At 40.2% G+C, this 16,522-nt stretch overlaps 1 protein-coding gene across 9 annotated transcripts in view; it reads right to left on the bottom strand.

Moving 5' to 3' along the window:
* Window positions 1-16,522, bottom strand: part of L3MBTL3 (L3MBTL histone methyl-lysine binding protein 3) — a 121,154-nt gene that overhangs the window by 31,643 nt on the left and 72,989 nt on the right. For all 9 annotated transcript variants that reach the window (XM_005659197.4, XM_003121202.7, XM_021088410.2 and 6 more), the window contains 3 exons: window positions 13,081-13,195; window positions 11,552-11,654; window positions 1,599-1,748 (listed from right to left, as the gene is read on the bottom strand). In XM_005659197.4, coding sequence (XP_005659254.1) covers window positions 1,599-1,748; window positions 11,552-11,654; window positions 13,081-13,195 — 368 coding nt within the window. The remainder of the gene's footprint in view (window positions 1-1,598; window positions 1,749-11,551; window positions 11,655-13,080; window positions 13,196-16,522) is intronic.

The following is a 16,522-nucleotide window of genomic DNA, read 5'->3' on the forward strand; positions in this document are numbered from 1 at the left end:
TGGGAACCTCCATATGCCACAAGGACAGCCCTAAAAAAGCAAAACAACAACAATAACTCCCCCTTACCCTGAAAGCGTATCTTGGCTTTTGAAATCTAAACTTTAGGTATCCTTCTCTCTTGTAAGTCAATGAGCTCTGTAGTTATTACTGTGCAAATTAGTACCTTTTTTTTTTTTTTTTTTTGCCTTTTCTAGGACCGCACCCACGGCATATGGAGGTTCCCAGGCTAGGGGTCCAATCAGAGTTGTAGCCGCCGACCTACACCAGAGCCACAGCAACTCGGGATCCAAGCCATGTCTGCGACCCACACCACAGCTCATGGTAACGCCAGATCCTTAACCCACTGAGTGAGGCCAGGGATTGAACCCACAACCTCATGGTTCCTAGTTGGATTCGTTAACCACTGAGCCACGATGGGAACTCTGCAAATTAGTACTTTTGCTTGTCTCAAATTTCCTCAAATGATATGCCCTCATTATAGTGCACTGAGATGGATAAACAAATTTATGTTAATGATTAGTCATGGTTTTAAATATAAAAAAAAAATCACCACTGTTTTTCGATAAAGAAGTCACAGCTCTCGCCCATCTACAGAGCAAAACTGGATAAGATACTGACGCTTTCAATGAGGATATTTTGATAAGGACTTTGATACTTTAAATGCCATTACTCTGACCACGATGGAAAACAACATTTAAAAAAGAAAGTGTGTGTGTGTGTGTGTGTGTATATATATATATATATATATGGCTGAGTCACTTTACTGTACAGCAGAAATTGGCACAACATTGTAAATCAACTATACTTTATAAAAAATTTAAAGAGCAGAAAGAAAAAAATGCCATTTCCCCAATACTATTGCTGTGAACTGAGAATCAGATTTATTAATTCAAATGTGCACTTAGGTCATCCATAAGAGAAGTTATAAAATATTAAATAATCAAAGAACTATATTGCCATCATTTTTAAAAGCACTCCATAGATGAAAGCCCCCAAACCTAAGTGCTAAGGATCATCTTCCTATTCATCTGCTTTCTTTTAGTAGAATCTTCTGTTAACATAAGGGCACGGACCACTTGCTTAAAGACACACTGGTTCTTAATGCACAGAGGTTAAAAGAGTCTAACTCCACTCTACGAGTGAAATCCCAACCAAATGGCTGAGCATATAGTACAACAGCTATCCTGATAATTAAGTGGAATAATGCAGATGCAAGTACTTGCCATATGATGAATACTAAAGAGAAATAATGTCCATTCTTCACAGGGAGTCTACCATTTTTCTTATAAAGGATGGTTCTATATAAATAGTAATCGATTCATTCAGAAATATGAGCTGGCATGAAATAAAAAGACTGGGATTTCCAAATTTGTGACATCAATCAAGTTCAACTGAAAGATGAACGAGGACACTGTTATACTGTCTGCCTAAGTTTTTAAATCCAAGTACTCATCCTCACCATGATTTCACATTAAATATCAGGTGCATTTTCAATACTATACCAGAAGATAGCACCACAGAACATAAAATATCTAAGGAAAAAATCTCTTCCTACCACAGTATCTCTAAATAAGACTAATATTATCACTTTAATTACCTGATTTCAGGAGATGAAGATATTTCATTGGTATCTGCTCTTTTATTTCTTGGAAATGATGGACTGGCCGGAGGCATCTCACCACTTAGGCGGTCTGGGAAAATGCGGTCTTTATTCAAATTAATTTCTGAATAGGGACAGTTGGCCGCACTACAACATTAAGAAGAGAACATTCCTATTAGTATGTACTTACGTCTTCCGATTAAAATGACAGGCTATAAAATATAAGATTCAAAAATTGAGCTAAATATACTGAATAATACATTCAATGTGTATGTTTACATTCAATTTGTATGTTTACATATGTATATATGTATGATGAAACATGGAGTATGAAATGTTTTATCTTAATTCAAGTCTTACTCTGATGCGTAAGACTTTTAGCAGCAATCTCATGTGATCTTCAGAAGAAAGCAATGGTCACTGAAGGATTCCCTCCGTGGGGTCCAAGGGCAGGGCTTGTACATCTCTCTGGGAACAATCAGCTCCAAGAGAGAAATGCTTAACATAGGAGGGCTGGTGACAGAGGTGGGACAGAGAGAGACCGATGGAGCAGATCTGCTTCCTAAGGCGATCTTCCAGGCCGGGAACCATCACACACTGTTGAATTTCCTTTATAACAGCTGCTGCCCTCCAAAGAACGGAGGATACCCCATGTTCCTATCTCCAGGTCCATGTGTACCCGTGATTTCCTAGAAAATACATATATCGATCTGTAGCTAATCCTGTTCCTAGTAAGAAAAGGGACCAGAGACCCTTTTCCTGGATAATGAGCCATCACTTCCCTTCCATTGGCGAACACTGGTTGGTCTCTCGGATTCCCTAGTGAGATCATTCCTGTTATTCAAGCAAAGGGAATCCAGGTCATTGTTAATTCAACATTAAGTCTGCACACTCCTGGGCCTGAACCGCAGCATTCCAGTCTCCAGAACAACTGGACAAGCTTTGCATCTCAATACATAACCAATCTATCCAACTAACAGCCTAGCTTGCCCCTTGGTTTTCAGGAAGCCTCCTGGAATCTAAAAATGGTTTGGACTTCGGTAACTGTATTAGCGTCTTGCATAGTCTTTTCTTCAGTTTAGGTAATATTGGGAATGTTGATAATCACCCAGGGGAAATGTGTAAACACTGCATTTCCATCCTCCACTAAGGACACCGTCTCTCGGGAGAAGGAGAGAAGAGTTTGTAAATGCTCCCAAGTGATTCTGATAACGGTCTATAAAATTTATCACACACCTTGTGAGCAAAAGTACAATCTTTGTTTCCATTACCTACATGCTACTTTATACTGATATCAATGCAAAAGAGGAGAGTAAAAACATTTGATCTGGTGCTAACATCAATGTAGATAATGCTAACGCGATAATAGCAAAACCCACGGCCAGTGGTATTTATGGAGCATTTACTATACACGGAGCCCTGTGCTAAGTATTTTACATTTGGTATTTTACTTAATTTTCACAACTACAAGGAAGGCTTTTGATGCCACAAACTAAGGTTTAAAATGATTAGTTAATTCCAGTCTTGAATGATCTCATTCATTTGTTCAACAAGTATTTATCAAGTAACCACTAAGTGCTAGTTACCTTTCTAGGCATTGGAAAGACAATCAAAACTAAAAAGATAAGCCTTCTGCTCTCATGGAGCTGATATTCTAGGAGCTGAGGAAGGCGTGATGACACAAATAAATTAAACAAGCTCACAAGGTGACAAAAGCCATGGAGTCTGATGCAAGAGGCCCTCAGGACTGTGACACAGGGTGGTGAGGAAGGGCACCGCTGAAGAAGCAGCATCTGAGCAGCGGCCTCAGAGTCAGGAAGAGGACCACTCTGTCAGTACAGCCAAGGGGCATTTCAGGAAATGGGGAGTCTTACAAACAAGGGGAAAACCAGACCAGCTAGGCTGGAGTGAAGTGAGCAGGGGCAAGAGGTGATGTAGAAGCAGGCAAGGAAGGTTTATGTGGGGCCCAGTTGGTATGTATGGTCACCATATCTGTAGTTTAGGTTCATATCTGTAGTTTAGGTTCAAATTACAGCCACTGGAGAATCTTCAAATAAGGGAATGATAATACAGTTTGATTTACAACTGAGAACAATCACTCAGGATGCTTTGTGGAGAGAAGACGTCAAGGCAGCGGAATTGGAAGACAAGTTACTTAAGAGTAAAGACATGATAGTGACTCGAATTTGTGTGGTTGGAATGGGGATAAAGAGGTCCATTGTGTATCTTTTTTAATTCCTCCGAGGGAGCCTGTGAATGGACTGGAGATGCGGAATGATACAAAGGAGGAAGTCAAGGTTTTTGATCTGAAGAACTGGCTGGGAACAGAGATGCCTTTTTTTTTTTTTCCTTCTTCCTCCCTGAGATGAGAATGACTAGAGGAAAAAGATTTGGGGACAGCACCAGGCACTGTGGAATGTTTACCCGGCATCCAAAGAGACGTGCTGCTTGCCCATGGTCAGAGAGCAGTGAAGGAGCTCAGCAAGATGGGCATACTACTGTATCCATCCTATTCAGAATGGAGACACTTACTTCATTTCACTTTACCCATTTAGCAATGATGGGAAGGAAAACCCATCTCCAACCACTATGGGTTTCTTTCTGAATGATAACCCTGCCAGTGCTTCATGGGATATTTGTACTCATCAGTGTTTACAGATATGAGTGACGACGAGCAACTCTAACTTGGGCAAGAGTACTGGACAGCTCAGCAGGCAGGCGAGACAGTCAGGTTTGGGCAGGAAGCAGGGTCCACCCAGCACTGCCCCTCCCCTGCCCCTTGAAAGCATCTGCACAGGATGAGGCTGCTGGACTGCGGCACTCGGCCATCTTCTCAGACCCTCAGCCACTTTCAGATCTCACACAACCCTCTGTTCCACGGAGGCTGTGCCCAAGACCCACCTACCTTCACAGCACCCCTCGTGATGGAAGACCCACACGGGAGCACCTGCTAGGCTACGTCTGGGTCTTCTGCCCACAAGGAAACTGCCCACAGGCTTGAAGAAGGGGACCCCGTGGCTCCCCCGAGGGAGGCAGAGCCCTGCCTGACACTTATCTTGATTTCAAGCAAAATATAAATGTCCTAGGGTTGTCTTATACTAAACATGTTTAAAGCCAGATTTATCTTTAATGAACTTCCTGCCCCTGAAAAAAAATAAAATAAAGACCACAACGAGGTCCTCCTCCTGCCCTTGATTCTTTGTTTCTGCTAAAGAAAATATGAGCCAACGCTCAGATCTCAGTCATTTCTTTATTCCATTCTTTCTTGCTCAAATTGTGTACCTATTTCTATTGCAAATTTATCTCTTTAAGTTTTGTGGCAGCAGGGGGAAAAAAAAATAAATTTTTGGTTTCTTTTGACAGGCAGTATGCTGCTCTTCTCAGAGTCTCGCAACCATCAAATGTTTCACTCGTCGTTAAACACCTAGCTTTGCCGTTGCTGAATAACTGGACATTTACTCTGGAGTTTATTAGACACGAAGAAAGTAAAGAAAATGAGGGGCCTGTTCCTAACCCCAGGCACCAGCCCAACTCAGGGAAGACTCAGATTCCTGGATGGACTGGGTCCCCAATGACAGGCCACAGTGAACAGTTACAGTTTAGAAGGTTTATATTACATGCTCCATGAGGGCGGCCTCTTCATCCTCTGGTTGAATGAGTGACGGAAGAATAATTCCCCAGATTACCACATGTAAGCATGGGTAGCTCAGAAAGGCAGGACTGCAGGCCACAACCTGGGGGACAAAATACCACCCCCCCCTTTCCTGCATTGCCAGGGCCAGAGAAAAATGTCAAACTCTCACCTTGAAGTAAGGAAAACAATCACAGCCTTCCAGGCAAAGATGTACTAATGGACCAGGATGATCAACCAAGGGAACCCATGCTGATCAGCTACAGATTATGCACTAACGCCTTCTCTTCTTTTGAATCCTGAGAAAAGTCAAGTAGGTTTACACACCTCCTGTTCTTACAACTACTCTGGGATAGAGAGGGAAGCCAGCTGGTTCCTGTAGAGGGAGGTGATTTAAAAAAAAAAAAAAAAAAAAAAAAAAAAAAGGAGATCCACAAAGTACAAGTGAAGTGTGCACAGAGGGAAGGGAATGCCTGGTTCTAAGTGTGCGCTGCAGCTTTATCCACGACTCAGCAATGAGCAAGCACAGCCTGGGAGACTCCGTTTTCTCATTTGTGAAATGAGGATGATAACAGATAGCACCACGGATCGAGTGTGCTACCCAGGCCACATGCTTTACTTGCACTGCCTCGTCCCCTCGCACCACCCTGGGAAGTCATTCCTATTCTAATACTCATTTTGTAGATGGAGACACTAAGGCTTTAAAAAGAGGAACTCACTCAGCATTGCTCCATTAGAGTATGAACTCTGGCTGTCTCCTAACCGTTACATTACACTGGCAAAAAGTACCTTGCAATATTGGATGAATTTCCTTATCCCTAATCTGTGCAATTAAACCCGTCGGAGAGCACCACCTCCTAGCAAGATGCTGCTGTCAGGGAGCTACTCCGTACGGAGGCAGTACTGAACCTCTCTGGGCCAATGTCCTCATTTTTTAAGTTTATGAAATTTGTATACAATTTAAAAAGTGATAAACTTGATAAATGCAAAGTGCTGGTCAAACTTTCGTGGAAAAAGTGGGTTCTCCTGAGGCTTATGATCATTTCCAATTGCTCATCTACTAGTAGAAGCATAAGTAAGGCATGGCTCATCACATGTTTATTTAGAACTGAGCACACGCATGTACACAGGCACACACACACCTCTACATTACGCAGTTCCTCAGATGGCAGGGGACCAGATTCAGACAGAATTCCACAGCTCTCTGCTGCAGGGACGTCACCAGGGTGCACACTGTTCTCCTAGCAAGTAATTCCACCTCTGCTATATTTATATGCAAGTACTTGTCCCCCTGGCCACGGTAAGGAGACCGTTTTCCCCTAGAAAGACTGGTCCAGCTTATTAAGAAAGGTGGAAAGACAAGGTGAGACTGCCTTGTTCGCTGCTCTCCCAGTGACCCTTTAAATTGTAAATACATTTATTTAAAACTGAACATCTTTGGTTTTCTAAAGGCTCACATAATCATGCGTACACTCCATTGAGACAAGAACCTACAAACCACACATTCTCTCTGGCCACGGTGTTTTGCATGAGAGCCTAGGGGTTAAGAGCAGTGACTGAAGCATCATAAAAGTCTGGGCTGAATCCTGGTCCTGCCACTCTCACATCTTGGGCACTTTCTTAGGCATTCTAAATCTCTGTTTCCCTCTTCCGTAAAACAGAGATTAAAGCAGTGCCAGCCTCAGAGGGCTGCTGTGAGCATTAAATGAGATAACACCTAAGTCCTGAAACAGTATCTGGAACACAGAAAGCCACCAAAAAAAAAAAAAAAAAAAAAAATCTTGTCTATGACTATTATTTGAAAGGAGAGGAATAACACTTCACCCCTACTGTGTAGAGGACCTTAAGCAGAAGTAAACAATAGCATTAAAAGCCTCACTTACAAAAGCTCTCTGCTTCCCCAAGAAAAGCTGATGCTTCTAAGTCTGACTCATTCAAGCCTCTCCCCAAATCTGTTTACACCACACTGGCCTCCTTAGAAGCAATGGCTCTATCTGCACATCGTAGGCTCTCAATTAGTGTTTTTTCCACAAATGGATGGATGCTGAATTAATATGATGACCACAGTTTGCAGGTGAATGAATATCCAGAGTTCCTAATTTTTAAGACTTTCCATGGGCTTTATAAATATCCTTTAGAGGTTGCAGGAAACACTATTTTTTTTTCTTTTCTTGTTTAATGTCACCAAAGTAAAATCTTACACAGGAAGGATTTACTTTTGAAGGCGCTAGGTACGCAGAACATCTACGTTTACGTAACTGTAGTTCTCCTTTCATGTCCGCCCATGAGGACCTCTCCGTGTGCCCAAATGAATGAATCAACAAAGGGAAACACGAGGACACCACCAAGACTAATGATGCCTTGCTAGAGACAGAATTAAGTAAGCTGGCTACCGAGCACCCCTCAAAATCAGAACACCATATCCCCGCCCAACTCTCTCACTGATCATTTCTATTTCAACATGAGAAAACATCACCTTCTTAAATTTCATTGTTGAGAAAACATGTTCTATTTTAACACCTCTTAGATCAAATTCAACTATTGTAATTTTCAGAGAAGCTAACAACACATGCTAGTCAAAACACAGGCTTTTGCTTACATGTTCGGAAAATTGATTACCCTCGCCAAAAGAGCAACTTCCCTTGTTAGCGAGGAGAAGAAAACACATTTTGATTTACACAGTTTCTCAGCAGATTAATCCAAAGAAATTTTTCTCATTATGTTTTCCTAAACCCAGCATTCTCGGCAAGGACAAAAATAAGCGCCAGTGAAATGAACCTTTCAAAGAATAGCCACGATGCAGCAGTTCTCTCCCAAGTCCACCAAGGAACTGGAAAACAGGCTGTGCCTGTGAAGGATTAATATCCCACCAGATAAAGAGCTCTGAGTGTTGTAAATAGAACAGCATATTCAGAGAGACTGAGAAAAGCCAGTCAAAAGGGCTGAGAAGAAGGGAAGGCAAGGACTCGGGCAGGCATTGATGTTGCCCACTCGTTCTTCAGATGACACCCCTGCCCCAGAGCTATGCTCAGACCCGCTGGTTATGGGATACGAGGAAGTGAACACAACCTCTTCATCAATGCATGTCTCTTAAGCCATTGGTTCCACTTTCAGTCCAAAAAACAATGACTAATTCCCTACTGTGATTTGATTATATTGAAAGATTTTTTTTTTACCACATTTCTCTAAAAATTGTTCATGATTCTCCCTATGATTTCTCCCTTCTTTTTGCATCTTTGAAAAAATACTCCAGAGACAATAACTGAAACTTTGTGAAACGGTTGAGACCAGCTGAGAGACCCTGAGAGGTCCACAGAACACGTGGGGAAAGGTGGTCTTAATGAGGGGCTGGGGCCACCTGGCAGGATGCAGGACCGTCACCACAGACCTTGCTGTGACAGGCAAACCGCTCTGCTTAGACCTATAGGCCTCCTAAAGAGAGTATGGACATTCCTGTAAAGTGGATTTTCTTCCCAGAAGACCAAAAAATAAATTCTTTGTTAAACATGCAATGGTACCCCAAACAACACGATGTCGGTATTCACCCACTCTAAAGATTTCTTTGTTCTCGTCCTTTATAATTTGAGCAAATTGCCTTTGGTTCAGTGAACATCTTGGGGTGGTACAGCAGAAAGGGATATGCATGAAAGTTTCAATATTAGTTACTATTCTGTATCTTGTATTTTAATTAAATTATGTACGGCTGTGCATAGTTGCATGAGCCCTGGAGTTCTCTGAAGGCTGTGCCCTGAGAGTGAGTGAGAGGGGAGTGGTCAGGAGCAGAGACAGACTGGGCACCTTTCTTGGCTCCGCCTCACCAGCTGTCAATAACGCAAGTCAGGAAACCTCTACAGTGCCGGAGGGGCTTCATCAAAAATCAGAGATCGGAGTTCCGTCATGGCACAGAGGTTGACGAATCTGACTAGGAACCATGAGGTTGCAGGTCCGATCCCTGGCCTTGCTCAGTGGGTTAAGGATCCAGCGTTGCCATGAGCTGTGGTGTAGGTTGCAGATGCGGCTCGGATCCTGCGTTGCTGTGGCTCTGGCGTAGACCGGCGGCTACAGCTCCAATTGAACCCCTAGCCTGGGAATCTCCATATGCTGTGGGAGCGCCCCTAGAAAAGGCAAAAAACAAAAACCAAAAACAAACAAAAAAACCAGAGATAATATAGCTTTATATTATAGGGTCACTTGGAGGCTATCCAATACATGCAAAACAATTAGGGCAATACATCACAGAGAGTAAATAAATGCTCCCTACATGCTATTGAAAAAAAAGGCTGCTCAAGAAGATCCACTGAAAGAATTTATAAATACATACTGGAAATTTAGTTATCTGGATTCATACTGTAGTAGTCCCCCCCCCACCCCCCAGCTTTCTGTGGTTGCAGTTACCTGAGGTCATTTGAGCTCTGAAAATATTTTTCAAAAATTCCAGAAATAAAAAATTCTTAAGCTTTAAACTGTACACCGTTCTAAGTAGCGTGATGAAATCTCACGCTGACCCACACCTGGGAGGCAAATCACCCCTGAGCCCAGTACATCCCGCCCATTAGCCACTTAGCAGCCACCTCAGTTATCAGACCTACTGTCTTGGTATGACAGTGCTTGTGTTCAAGTCACCCTTGCCTTACTTAATAATGACACCAAAAAGCAAGAGTAGTGACACTGGCAATTCAGACATGCCAAAGAGAAGCTGTAAAGTGCTTCCTTTATGTGAAAAGGTGACAGTTCTTAATTTCAGAAGGAAAGAAAAATCGCATGCTGAAGTTGCTAAGATTTGTGGTAAGAATGAATCTTCTCTCTGAAATTGCGGACAGGAGAAAAAAAGAAATTTGTGGTAATTCTGCTGTCACACCTCAAACTGCAAAAGTTAGGACTACAGTGTGTAATAAGCACTTAGTTAAAATGGAAATTAGGCATTAAATTTGTACAATAAGATATTTAGAGAGAGAGCGACCACATTCCCATAACTTTGATTACAGTGTATTGTTATAACTGTCCTATTTTAAGTTATTGTTGTTAATTTCTTACTGTGCCTAATGTACAAATTAAACTTTATCATAGATGTGTGTGTATAGGAAAAAACAAAGAACACATAGGGTTTAGAACTATCTGAGGTTTCAGGCACCCACTGAGGGGTCCTGGAACATAACCCCCGTGGGGATAGGTGGTGGGGAGGACTACTGTAATGCCTCAAGATAGTACAGATGCCTTCACTTGCCAATACTGAGTAACTTGTAAGATGCAGGATTTTTAACTCCCTTTAAATTAATCATGTAGCTCTTGGTTCATAGACATACAAGCCACAAAAAAGGATTTTTAAGTAGCTTTTTGCAAATGCTATGTGCAGACTTTTACCCTGAACCCCATAAAAAAAGCCAGCAGGAGTGTTGCAAAAGGACAATAAGCAGCATTTGAAGTCACAGAGATTTAAGAAAGAAGAAACTACATAAAGATAAAATAATCACACCAATTTTGCAATTCCTATTAATTCTTAAAGGAACAGGTAGTGCCATCTCCAGATTTCTGACGATCTAAATTTACAACCTGTGACAACAAAATAAACAAGGAATCATTTTTCTTACTGGGCAACCCAATCAACATGAAGTTAGAACACTTACACTGACAAGTTATTGTTTTATTATATACACGAAGAGGTGATGCCTTTGTCCTCTAAAAATCCCAGTGAAGTCACAAATTTTTTTAGTATTTCAGAACACTTTGAAATATCTACAAAGACCCAAAATAGCCTAAATGACACATCAAATTTCGAATGTATACATTTGGTTTATTTTTTAAGTTACCTAGAAGGGAGATTAATACTGAAAAACATTTTATTTTGACCAGCTTATTCTGATGTTTGTCTGTTTATATCTGTGCCTTTGTGACCTCTGCTGCTGATCTACAAGAATCTCACCTCTCATTATTCAAATTATCACCCAATCAGAGAATATTTTACTAAATGAATATTTTCAACAAGGCCTGCCCTCTTCTCCTTATTAATGGTCAACCCAAAACAACAATTTCAGAAGTTAGGTATCTATAAAACTAATCAGGTTGCCAAGAAAAGCCAAGTAGCTGGAGTCAATCTATTTTAAATCACGAATGCATTCTCTCCCAGGAAAACTTAACTACAGATACGGGCTTCTTTTTACATGGTCACCATGGTAACCACATTTCATATGGGTCTGAGTGTAGAATTAGTTCCTATGCATTCAGTTTACATGGAAATCATTATCTACCACATATGTGGGACAGGCACCGCCCTCTGTCCAACCACATGAGGGATTTCCACGTGTATGGCAGCACCACATACCTGTGAGGGCCCAGGTGTCTCGCTCTCTTAAAATGGCCAATCCCTTTACATCCTGGGGTTGAGCATCCACCATGTTCTGAGGCCTCCATTAATTCTAAGGGGCCTGTTCAAAAGCAAAAAAAAAAAAAAAAAAAGCAAAAAGTTACAGTTATATGAGTCAACGGTCTTGGATCAGAACAGAGGAAAAATCTAATTTTTTAATCAACACTTATAAACAGAAAGAGAACTCAGTCCTATAAAAAATGAAAAATATGCTTAAAGTCTCTACTTCTACAGGTTTTCCCAGGACTCTGTTCACACTACCTTCGACAGTGAAACGGTAAACTCTGATCCCACCCTCTTTCAAAAGGTCAAAAATTCCAGAGATACCTAAATCTGAAATAATGAGATGATTCTAAAAAATTCTGATCAAGTAAATAACATCATTAATATACGAATACTCGCACACTGCGAAAACTTCAACCACCACACCAAGACACCGAAGAACAGTTACAGACCCCCTTCAAGCCATTCCCCTCACATTTCACCCCTGCTTGGCACTAATTATGTTAATATGTCACCTTCTTAGGTATTAGAAGCAACCCCATATTTGTATGGATACACGTATTAAGTTTTTGGTTTTGCTTTACTTTGCCATATGAAAGGGACAACCAGAGTCCTTTTCTTTAACTGCACGTCTTAGAAATCTTTTTCATCTCCGTAGTAATATTCTTTATGACTGCTGCATTGTAGTCGAAGCATGAGTGCACCATAATTTATTTAACCAGTATTGTTTCTATGGTTTAATTATTTTAAACATGCTATAAACACTACCATGTCTGTACATTTTGGTGCCGTTATGCAGCTTCTAAAAGTGAAGCTACTACATCTAGGGGAAGGCTACTTGATTTTTATTTATTTATTCATTTATTGATGATTTTTATTTTTTCCATTATAGCCAGTCATGCTTGATTTTTAAAAAACCCAACAATAATTTATTGTGTTTGCTACATTTTTTTTTCCCTACAATGTATTTATTTCCTTCCAAAATTGAGATCTGGTATGTCAAGTTCTCGGTGTAATTTTTTTAATAATTGAATTTAACTGAAATTTCTATCGAGGTGATTACAAAAGCACATGCAGCTCTAAGTAATGATACAGAGGGAAACCCCCTGCACACTTTGCCCAGCTTCTCTTAATGGGACTATTTTGCAAAACTACAATACAAAATCATTATTAGAATACTGACATTGATACACTAAATTTTGATAGTCTTACAAACTGTCTAACAAAATTTAGTATGGACTTTTACAAAACGATAATACTGCTAAATAAAAGAATGTCTAGGCACACAACATTTTCAGATACTAAATTTTTTCTTTTAGATATTTTTGACTCCCAGGTAACTAAAAAAATTCAGTAAAAGGAAAAAGAATTACATAGAGAAACAATGTAAAGAAACTGAGGAAGAAAGTAGGGGAAAAGAAAATAATAAGCACACTACACAAGAAAAAGGCAACATTTCTTTAAGTTGTCCTCGTGTCTCTTACTCAAAGGAGGCTGAAGAGGATGCCCGGTTTTTGAACACCAACCAACAGGGTGAATATCAGGAGAATCTGCATCTATCCAGTAATCATAGCAACTATTCCAGCCGTCAAAGTGAACCTTGATAATGAAGAGAAATACACAGTATAATTCAGGTCACAAAAACTCCTCCAGTAAAAGTTGTGCCCACAGTAACCACCTGCATTCTCTTCTAACTTACATACATGTAATACCCCAATAAATTGTTTTAATTATTTAATTGTGAGAAAAGAGATACTTCTAAAATATCTTCAACATATTATCTAATCATAATTAAACGTTTTGCCAAGGGCACTTTTTAAGCCATACTTCTATAGATATATTTCATGTTATCTCCCAATACTGTATGCAGTTTGAATACCTAACATCTTCGCATGAGCAACACTGAACACCCAATAAATTTACGTGTAATGAATAAATTAGGGAAGGGAGGGAGGGGGAATTCCAGGACAGGCAAGATCTTTCATGTAAATATCAAGTCTCCTAGAATTATGCTGAAAAAAACTTTAAAAAAATGTTAACGCCCTACTAGAAGTACACCCGGTTTGCAAAATACTCCTCCATAAACTGCATTTTGAAATTTTTTTTCCTCAAAGATAACCACAATATCTCTCGAAGAGGTTTTACAGAGTGGTCAGGGCTAGGGACTTTACCGGCCACCATGTATAAGGGCAGCTGGTCTTCCAGGCATGGGTACTAAGGATCAGCTACACATCTTTTTTTGGAGGCTGTACCTGCAGCATATAGAAGTTAGGGGGCAAACTGGAGCTGTAGCTGCCACCCTACACCACAGCCACAGCAATGCCGGATCCTTAACCCACTGAGCAAGGCCAGGGATCGAACCTGTGTCCTCACAGATGCTAGTCAGATTCGTTTCCACTGAGCCACAATGGGAACTCTTGATATCCACATTTTTAAGCATGACATATTTTTTATCTTTAGAATGAAAAGATATACTAAAATGCTGTACATATAATATGTATACACATATAAATATATTATTTGACATCAAGTTTTCCAGCTAGACTTCCTTTTTAAAGTCTATGAATCTCTTACTCCTAAAAAAATAGACATCAAGATTAAAAAAATCCAAACATTGAAAACTGAACAATAAAAGTTCTAGAGGAAAGCATGAATTAATGTATTTATTTTAGGGTGGGGTAGACTTTGTAAGCAAGACATCAAACTCAAAAGTCATAAAAGATGGATCAATTTGACGCTATCGAAATTTGAATCTTCAGAATGGCCAATATTACTGCTAACAAGATGGAAAACCCCAAAGAAACTTGAAAAACACATTTGTTAACATGTGACAATGTACTTCCTTAACTTATAAAAACATCACGTAGCAATATAAAAAATGAGAGATCCAACAGAAAGATGGAAAGGATACAATGGCTCATAAACAACAAAATAAATAGTAAGCACAGGGAAAACCAATCAATTTCACCTATAACTAAAACACTACAAATTAAAACTACAAGATGTAATTATTCTCCATTCACCTGCCAAAATTACTCCATTTTGGTGATTCCTAGAGCTGGTGAATATGAGAATAAATGGACAGAACATAGGCCACTGACAAGAATATAAATTGGTGAGATATTTCTGGAGAGTTATTTGGCAATAATAATCAACACTTAAAATACATCATCTTTGACTTGATAATCTCAGTAACTCAACTCGCTGTTGCAGCAGAAAACAACCAGGGTGTCCACCATCAGGAGACTGGCTAAATAAATTTCGGTAAATTTATAATACATAATAGTACAGAGTTATTAAAGTACATATATATGGGTTCAAAATAATGCCCTTTGCAATGAATCCACTTTATCAAAGCTTAGAAATCAATTAATCCTAGAATTAAATTCCAAGAATTCCACCCCTGGAAGAAATCATGAATAACATTTTAAATACTGTTCATCACTCACATACATAGCATATACAAACAGTACTTAATTTAACTCAAAACTACTCTTTCCTTTCCTCTGATCAAAAATAATGTTCGAGGAGTTCCTTTGGTGGCACAGTGGTTAAAGAATCCGAATAAGAACCATGAGGTTGCGGGTTCGAACCCTGGCCTTGCTCAGTGGGTTAAGGACCTGGCGTTGCCATGAGCTGTGGTGTGGGTCGCAGATGCGGCTTGGATCCCGCGTTACTGTGGCTCTGGCGTAGGCCGGTGGCTACAGCTCCGATTCGACCTGTAGCCTGGGAACCTCCATGTGCCACGGAAATGGCCCAAGAAAAGACAAAAAGACAAAACAAACAAACAAAAATGTTCCAATAACACTGAGAATGATACTCATGATAATTTATACGATCAGTGCCACCAATAAATGAGCAGTTGCAATTCATAGCACCATAGTCAGTTTTAAGCATTCTAATTCTCAACTAACCATCAAGTGATAATGCTCTATTTTACTGGATACATGAAATTCTGATGTTTTCTGATCTTGCTGCTCCTGAATTCCATTTCTTCTACACTGGAATGAATCAATGTTCACATAACTCATGTTCTATTGGTTCAATTTTACAAACGGCAGCTATCCTCTCATAGCAAAGAAACTCAATCCTAATAAGTAAATGGTTCTCCAACGTGGATATACACTAGAATTACTCCTGATTATTGAAAAGAAAAAGAAGGAGAGGAAAAGGCTCAGCCCATCAAGGAGGTTCTGAACTTACAGGGGCAGACTGGTTCTGTGTACCTGCACGTTGTTTACCGAACTTCTGAGTACCTCTGCTGTGAGCTCAGAATTGAGACCCACGGATATTAAACAGGTTGTACAGCAACACATAGTCCCCACATCTTGAGGTTATCATAAGTAAAAGAGTTTTTTAAAAAAAATTTCCTCCTAGGAGTTCCTGTCATGGCGAGTGGTTAATGAATCCGACTAGGAACCATGAGGTTGCAGGTTCAATCCCCGGCCTTGCTCAGTGGGTTGAGGATCTGGCATTGCCGTAAGCTGTGGTGTAGGTTGCAGAAGTGGCTCAGATCCTGAGCTGCTGTGGCTCTGGTGTAGGCCAGTGGCTATAGCTCTGATTAGACCCCTAGCCTGGGAACCTCCATATGCCACGGGAGCGGCCCTAGAAAAGATTAAAAAAAAAAAAAATTTCCTCCCATATATCAGTTAAGGATGTTTATGTTGAAGCTACTGTATCTGGTGATACCATAACCCTTTCCTCACATTTCAGTTTGGCAATGAAAAGTCATCTATCTTAGATAATAGATGCATCTTAGTGACAGTAAGTCGAACATTTCCTACACACCAGGCTGGCAGGCAATCGGGAGAATTTTAGTAATTTAAGGTTAAATATCAGAGTTAAAATTTAATTTAGATGCTATGAACAGAGGTAATACTACAGTTCTCTGATTAGTAGCGAATGCACTTAAAAACTATCTGATCA

The sequence above is a fragment of the Sus scrofa genome, chromosome 1, assembly GCF_054392235.1.
Source record: "Sus scrofa isolate SSC_HxYL_T2T_F1_AM1 chromosome 1, Sscrofa_HxYL_maternal_Yorkshire_Landrace_v2.0, whole genome shotgun sequence".
Lineage (NCBI taxonomy): Eukaryota > Metazoa > Chordata > Mammalia > Artiodactyla > Suidae > Sus > Sus scrofa.